The 8,932-nt window shown below is 30.8% G+C and overlaps 1 protein-coding gene across 1 annotated transcript; it reads left to right on the forward strand.

Annotated features, from left to right (window-relative positions):
* Positions 1–5,880: 5,880 nt before the first annotated feature.
* LOC137822732 (uncharacterized) lies at positions 5,881–8,721 on the forward strand. The gene is made up of 6 exons (XM_068627692.1): positions 5,881–6,113; positions 6,210–6,321; positions 6,716–7,076; positions 7,589–8,066; positions 8,172–8,209; positions 8,361–8,721. The coding sequence occupies exons 1-6, from the start codon at positions 6,059–6,061 to the stop codon at positions 8,403–8,405; spliced, it is 1,089 nt and encodes a 362-aa protein (XP_068483793.1). The 5' UTR covers positions 5,881–6,058; the 3' UTR covers positions 8,406–8,721.
* Positions 8,722–8,932: the final 211 nt, after the last annotated feature.

Raw genomic sequence — 8,932 nt, forward strand, 5'->3', positions numbered from 1 at the left:
TTAAATTGAAAATCATTAACATTGCTAGTTTGAAAAAAAGAATTTATCTAATAGTTAGAAAAATGGATGAATCTTTATCAATTCAAGAGGTGTTGAATAAGCCAATCATCTTAAACTGAGAATCAAGAAGTAATAAACATTTAATTCATTTCAAAGCTTCAAAACATGCTCAAATGCAAGGAGACTCTCATAATGACTACAAAGATTTTGTAATGAATTTTTTCTTCTAAAGTTCTACATGAAAAAAATGTCTATGAAGAAGGAAAACTTACAAAACTATTCCTTCCCTCTTTTTTCTCATTTTTTATTCTCACATTTTTGTATAATAAAATGAAGAAATTTAAATTTGGTTTTGTTGGTCTTAGAAGACATTGAAGCTTCAAGTAATGATGTTTTGATGATGAAGATTCATGAAGAGAGAAGATGATATTTCTATATATGTGTCTAGGCTTTCTATGTATTTGTTTCTATGTGTCTCACACAAAGGTACTCATAAGATCAACAACACACAGTCAAGCAAGAATGAATTGAAATGTATTTGAAAATGATTTCAAAACATAGTAACTGATTACATGATTGATTAATCGATTAAATGATTTCTGGTGAGGGTTAGAATAATTTAATCGATTATCATATTTGATAAAAAGTTAAATCAAAAAGTCATGATAAGTGTTTTCAAGTTTTCAAGATAATAATTAATTATAGTATTGAGATAATCGATTAAACACACCCCTACAATTAACACACCCCTACAATTAATGAATAACTTATTTGCAAGATAATAATTGATTATGGTCTTTAGATAATCGATTAAAAACACTAATAATTAAGGAAGAACTTATATAATCGATTATCTAATGAACTAATCAATTAAAATAAAAGCCTTAATTAACTGATTATAAAGGATAATTGATTAAATGAAACAATAATCAATTAAATGTGTTAAAATCTATTTTAACCAATGACTTTCAAAATCTATAAATAGAGCACTTGACTTTACATTTGAATTACGAATTTTCAGCATAAGATTTTCAAGCAATCAAAAAGTTTTTTACAATTTTCAAAAGCTTATTTGCACTCAAAGAATTCAAGAAATGTTGTGATCAAGTGTTTGTTTTATGAGTTGTTTCTATTGTGTAGTTACATTTTATGATTTGTACTTTCTATTATTTATGGATTGGTTATCTAGGTTTGCAATCTTGGTGATTAAGAGTTGATAAAGTTATAGATCCTCTTAAGGTGTGAGAGTTGATATGGTTGTATATCCTCTTAATATCAAGTGTGTTATATATCCTCTTGAAGAGGTTCAAGAGTTTATTATGGTATAAGTTTTGAGAAAGTTAGTTGAACCAACAATTCTTAGGTTGAATTGTTGAGATTGAAGTAGGATTTGAACCAATATAAATTCTTGTGAGTTTTATTTTTACTTTCTTTATTCTTTATATTGTTCCACTCCTTTTCTTGTATCAATTTAGATTCTACTTAAATGTGCATTCTATTTTTCAGTCTTCAAGGTTTTGGAAAAGAATCCCAAAAAGGTGAAAATTTCCAGAAAAAAGTTTATAAAACCTATTCACCTCCTCTTGGTTTAACTTAGCCATTCTCTTTTTATAATTTTTTTCTTTTATTTCCTATTATTTCAAATTTATCCATTATATGATGGTCAAACAAAAAAAAAATTACCTTTTTTATCATATACTGATACTTTGAATTAAGAGTCACAATGTGAGTTGGTCCACCCTGTTTTGACTCATCCTACAAATGGTTTGTTAGCCAGGACGAGGTAGCCTACACAAGACATTTAGGCTAATATGTCTAATTCACCATATGTAATTGCAAGTTTTTGGACTAATGAGTATAATTTTTCTCACACTTAAAAGCTCTAATCATAAACTCTTAGATTGAAATCATGAATAAATCCATTTTTTTAATTGAGATTCATCTAATTGGATTAATTTGGGTCTTAATTGTTATTTATGCTAATTATTTGTTTTAAGACATAGTAGTGGTCCAGTATTTCACAAGACAAACGACTCAGTATTTCACAAGACAGACGTTCCAGTATTTCATAGAGCAGACGATTTGACCAGACAATCTAATTAGAGCATTTGTTGGATGATCTTCATGAAGCACCTACTAATGGGTTCTCTATTATGGAAAATGAATATATTGATTTGATGATTCTATTACATTCTAAGGAAGAAAGAATCAAAATCAATTCAATTTTATGCTCTCAAATCCTGCAATTAAAACTTTTATGCAAAACGTGTAGAAAATAGAGCAAATATCTTTTGAAGATGTTATCCAAGAAAATCTTCTGCAATATCTCTCGCAACAGCGTTGTAATCAATTACAATCAATGCGCAAATCTGAAGCAAGTTTGGAAAGAATAAATTTGGAAGAGAAGCAAGAATAAAATCTAGAACTAGTTGGGAATGAAGATATCTACTTAATAATTTGAAACAGAGAAAGGAAACATTTGATAATTGTAAAAGAATATTATGAGGTTGATTTCAAATCCGATTTTGTGCAAGGGAAGATTATAAAAGAGACTTCAGTGGAAGAATGAACCGAGCTTTTTGGATCACATTTCATAGTCGCACATCGCACTCCAAGCCTAGTTTTATTTCCTTTGTATTTTTCTTGTTTTTGCCAACACATGGAAGGATAAAACCCTTTGGGTTGATTCCCTCGTTATTTCTCATTGATTTTTGAGGGTCCGTTTAATAAAGTTTTGTTCTTAAATTTTTTGTAGTAGCATATTATGTTTTATTTTTTATCTTTTTGAAATTGAGTTTCCGCCAAAGGAATTCTTTTTTAATGTTTGTTTCATGGTTAGTTCGCTTAGTTCTAATCAATCTCTTGTTTGCTTAGTTCGAGAGGTAAAAGATAAACATCTCATGAGTATACACTTGGAACTAGTGAGATACTAAATACATTAGTATACGCTTGTTTTGCTGATAAATTATGTTGAATTTGATTGACATTTGCTTGATTAAGTTTGACATATGTGTGGGAACTAAAAGATAGTAATCCTAGGAAAATCAATGAGGAATTTATGGCGAAAAAACTTGAGAGTCAACCTGCATTCTCTATAGTTTTTAATCATTTTTTATATTTTCCTGCTGAACAATCACATTCCCCTTTCCTTTACTGTTATTGTCAATTTCATTGAATGCAGATGAATTTGAAAACTGATTTCACTGGATTATCTATTAGATTCGTAGGGGAGATGACTTGGGATCATCTAACATTGTCTATACTATCATCTCTCTAACATTAGACGATTTATCACCTTGTTAGACGGTATACGCTAGAATATTTTTAATTTGATTGTTAAATGACAACTATCATGGACCTACGAGTCGACCTACAAGAAATTTAAAAAATAAAATCAACAAAGTTCTTTATAATATTTTGATCCAAAATTTGAATATCTTATAAGAGGGGGATTTATTGCAAGTACAATAATTAAAAGAAAAACAAAGATTAATGATTTACCATGATTTTTTTTAAAGGAGACCATAAAATAAAATTTAGATTTATGCTTCTAAATATATGTTATTGATGAAATAATGAATAAAAATATTTAATTATATTTAACACAATTTTACACAGCAACAAACAATTAAAATAATTAATGTGATGTACAAAGCGGACAAACCTGATTGTACTTTGACCTAATTTTATATTATGGAAGAGAGGAAAGATTGATGATATAAAGATTATTGATTTTAGTAGTATTAAAATATGAGAAAGTTCATTATAAAATTTATGAAAATGTAGGTCTTGAGATGATATATGAGAGTCATTTTATTAAATTTGAGTCAAATTGTTATACTACTTATGATTCGAGAAAATTTCATGTCTCGTGACTTTGAGTGAAGTAAATTATCTTGATAGTGAAGATCAAACTCAAGAATCTGTAATAAGTGAATTCAATGAAATGTTCTTGAAAACTCTGGAATAAGTGAATTCAATGAAATGTTCTTGAGAAATGTTCCCAAGTCAAGGAAACCAAAGAAGTTATAAACAAAGCAATTTCAAACAATAGTTTCACTAATATTTAGTTTATTTTTGAAAAAGTATTATATGTTGTAACTCTATAAATAGGGGACTTGATAAACACATTAAAACACAAGAATACACATTTGTAACACAAATTCATCTTTGTAACATGCCCCAAAACAAGTGAAAATGAACAAGGTTAGTCGTATTAGTGTGTATGCTTCAACTTTCTCTTTTCAATTTCATCTACTTTTTGTATTTTTATTTTATTAAAACTCATATTAGACATCACTATGAATTTTGACATCTTAGCTAGGTTGACATCCCAAAATCCACCAATCATCTATCATTACATGAAACATACCATAAAAGAAAAAAGAAAAGGTTACAAAAATACGGGGGACCACACCAAACTCATGTAAGAAAAAAGTTCACCACCTAAATACAGAACAAAGAAAATTGATATTTGTTATGAAAAAAAAAATCAAACTAAGACAATGCAGCATAACAAAGTACCAAAAAAAGTATAACTTATTATCAACATCTAGATTAACCAATTTATTAACACAATTACTGTCTTCTATACAAATATAGGAAACTTTGAAGTTCATGCCAACACATATACGCATACACTTTCTTCACCTTCCTTTAAAAATCCAAGGAACCACATTAGCAAAAAGGAAAAAACATGACAGAGCAAAATAGAATCACTCTCCAACCAAAGTTTTACGAAACTAACATACTCAACATGTTCAATGCCAGTAATAACTTACCAGGTCTAGAGCTAATGCTAAAAAATTTCAAGACAGAAAATTCAACAATATGATTAGACATACATTTCTTATATATATTTCCTAAAATCCAAATGTAGTCCTTAATAATGTGAATTGCATAATCCATATTAGTGCACTATTGAAATCTACACATCCTTTGCATCATCCATAGAAAAAATGTGATAACAACAAACTTAATGTAATTAATAAAAGAGTTACTTGAATACTTAAGAAAAGCAAGAAAACCAAAACAAGAAAAATTAGTAAGATGAAGAAATATATTCTTAAACCAAGATCAAATAAAATAAACAAAAGGCCAAATAAACAACGTTTCTTTCTTTTCTTTAATTTTTTCTTTCATTAAATGAATGCACATATTATCTTTGAAAGTTTACATTCGAGAGATTAGTAATAATAAAAGGGAAGTTTTTTAATTTAAAAATAACATTATAAATTACGTTAGTTTGTGTTTTGTTGACAAAGATTTGACAATCATTAATATTAAATTAATTATTGTTTGAGTTAATTTTGAATCTTGGCATGTTATAACTTTTGACTTAAAACACGAGTGGAAGAGAAGTGAGGGTGGAAAGGGAAATAAGCATTGGTAATGATTGGGCCATGGGTGCGTATATAACCCAGTTTCCAAGCTCATCGAAAGCAGTTTTTGACCCAAAAAAAAAACGGCTCTCTCTTGCTTTTCTAAACCAAAACGTAACGAAAGCTTAATTTTGAAATTTAAATTTTGAATAACGGAAGGAGCCTCTCATGTTGAACAAAACCAACCCTGTATTGCTTGCAAACGGCTCCATCCAGCCCCACCAATCTCATCTTTCAACACTCTCTAATTCCATTTTAAACGCATCAAAACTTGAATAAAATAAAATAAAATAATATTATTTTGATAACCGTATAATAAAATTTTTAATTTTTAATTAATAATTATAATATAATATAATTTTAAAATTCTCTATCTGTTCACATGAATTTCAGATTTCAGATGTAGAGTTGTAAAAGTATGTCATAAATTAATATCATTCCTTTTTTTTTTTTTTCACCGCATAACCGTTTTATCAACAGAGGCTCTGCTTTCCATGTCAGCATGGTCAAGATCAACGTCCCAAATTTTGAGTTTTTCCCGCCCCAAACCAAAACCAGACTTGAAAATCTTCTAGTATAAATAATTCCAAATGGCGTAACATGATAAACTCATAAGCACTAATACGCATATAATCTAATCACAAGTTGTTTACAGTTCTCGCAATTCAGGATCGGCCATGGAAGAACCAGTCATGGAACAGTCCTCTGCTGCTACTGCTTCTGCTTCCTCTGGTACACACTCACTCACTCTCTCACACCCTTCTTTCTAATTTTCACAAAACAATAACACTTTATATAGGTTCTGTTCCGTTTTTGTTTATCGTTCAGGGAACACTGCCAGAACAAGGCTTCAAAAGTATGCGCTTCGCTCTGCCAATAAATCCAAGGAAGAGAAGTCAGATAATTCACCCAATTGCCCCAATCCTTATGAAACAAAGAGGTAATTTCTTTGCTTTTAGTTTAATTTTTATAGTTAGTAAAAACTCACCTGCAGTTTAGAGGAGTTCTACAATATCATCTGGGTGTTAATTATTATTTTTGACATTTATGAGGGCTACCTTAATTTTTTTGAGGAAAATTGTGATAGTTATACTAATCATTGGTGCTGGAAATATTTTTACATGGACAAATTAAATGTTTTGAGAAGTGCTACAACTAACAGAGTTTTTAAACAACTTTGTCTAATTAGAGACACTTTTTACTGATTTCAATTCTGTTAAACATTGAGGTCCAAAACAAATTTAATGCGTTTAAAAGAGGTTAGGAAATTAAGATTGGAGGAGTCAATTTTGATCTACGTGTGTCTTTTAATAAGTTACATTTTTCTTTTTCAGGGGGAGAATTTTGGGTGCTTCAAGTGTTAGTAAAAGTGTGAGTGTTATTGATTTTAGTGGCAAGGACAAGTCTGGGAGTGCCAAGCCACCCAGAAGGCTCTCAATTCCTGCCAAAGCACCAGCCACTTCGAGACCCAAGCTGGGTGGCAACATTACCCCAATCTCCGAGACCAGAACTGGGAGGAGTGCTTTAAGTCAAGGCAGAAGCAAAACACCCATTTCTGAGATTTCCAAGACAACAAAGTTTAATCTTCTAACTTCGGCTTCATATTGGTTAAACCAGATCAAGCTCTCTGAAACTGCAGCCAAGCACTCAATTTCACTTGGCTTCTTCAAACTAGCTTTGGAAGCAGGATGTGAGGTACTGCATAAATCAAATAATCAATACAGACAAATACACACGCACATGTACATGACATGCCATATTTTCTCAGGACACATTATTATATTTATATCCCTAGAATTTAAATGTATTGTGCCTTTAGCAATTATGTCCTCCTCCCCTTTTTTTAGTAATCTGAGTTCGGTTGAGAAGTTATTACATGATATTAACTATTCTTCACGTGACAGGTAAATTTTTTTTAACTGAAGTAAACAAGTTAATTTGGTGGGATTACATATATAATAATGTCTCCTTGTCGAACAACTCCATTGTTTATTAACCGGGGGCCTCCATGTGAGGTTAGCAAAAGAAGGGATATTGGGTGAAAATATCACTTGGTTTTAAGGAGTATGAAAGTAACTAGTCGTATTGTTTATGGATCTGGTATGGCATATTGGCAAACTTGTGTGCAAATGCAGCACCTTATTTGTTTGCTCATTAACTTAGCCAATTTTTCTAATGATTTATTTTGCTTTGACTATGAATCACAGGCTCTCGGGCCAATGCAAGAAGGGCTAAAATCTTATATGAGAAGACATCAACTTGATGATGGCCTTGGTGAAACAGTGAAAGCATTGCTTGAGAGCTATAACATCTCAGAAAGCATTGAGCAGTTGCAGTTGTCTGGAACTATTTCACATGTGCCCGAAGACGGAACTCGGTCTTCTGATGATGATGTCCATAGCTCTTCTTCTACCATTGAGAGTAGAAAATTGAAACCCAGGAGCTTAAATTCTACCCAACTCACTCCTTCAGAGTCAACAAAGAAGGAGACATGTCAAAAGAGTAATCCTGGATCCAGGTTGAGAGGGAAATTCAGCACCAGCACCAACACCACAACTCCAAGGCCTTCTCTAGACAAAACGAATAATACGTTGGTTAAAAAATCCGAGAAGCCAAGCAAGCAAGAACCAAGTAAGGGAAAGGGCGTGATAAAGAAGCAGGGAAAGAAATCTGATGTTAAAGAAGGCAAGTTCCCAAATGTGAACAGCAATATTTGCGTTATGCTATATCTATGATTCATTTTTAGTTGTGTTAGTCTAACACTTACCATAATTCTTTTTATGCTCTCAGTTGCAGCTAGCGAACCAAAGAGCAACAAAGAAAACATGGTATACGGTTTAGTTCATTGTTTCTATTTTTCATTTTAATAAATTGATTCATGACATAACAAATTATTGTTAAAGTCTAAGGTATGTAAGATATCAGCATAAATGAGATGTCATAACTGTATATGCTTATGGTTTTTTTCTAATCTTGTAGGAAACTCTGAGCACTGAAGAGATCAGCCTGACAGAAGTCGTGTAAACAATCTCCAGTTTGCATTTCTGAATTTTTGTGATTCTGTGTGGAGCGTGCTTTTGTATAGTATAGGCTGCATTTCTCTTCGCTTGGTCACTTCGCATATTTTGTGTGTGTCATGTGACTATACACTTGTTAATCAAATCATCAAAACATACTGCACTGAATGTTGTTGTTTGTGTCTATAAATGTTGTTTCCATACTATATGCCAAAGGTGGAGATTTATTCCATAGAAACAGTATTGTTCTTCGGTATTGATTGTTTTGATCTCGTAAATTGATGTCAAAGTGAATATATTTTCTGATCCTTTATGTGAATTAATGTCAAATGTTAAATGATATATGCTCATGCCCAAGTTAGGTGATATTTATAGTCAGCGGGGGCAAATCAGTGTAAACTAACATAAAGATTCTTAAAAAATAATTTTGAAATTTAAAATTAAATTTAAAGCATTTGATATTTTTTCCAGTTCTAATTTTAATTTAGGGTTTATAGAATGGTTATATCTTATTCTAAAAAATGGTTGTAAAAT

Source organism: Phaseolus vulgaris, chromosome 9 (genome assembly GCF_000499845.2).
Source record: "Phaseolus vulgaris cultivar G19833 chromosome 9, P. vulgaris v2.0, whole genome shotgun sequence".
In the NCBI taxonomy this organism is placed as follows: domain Eukaryota; kingdom Viridiplantae; phylum Streptophyta; class Magnoliopsida; order Fabales; family Fabaceae; genus Phaseolus; species Phaseolus vulgaris.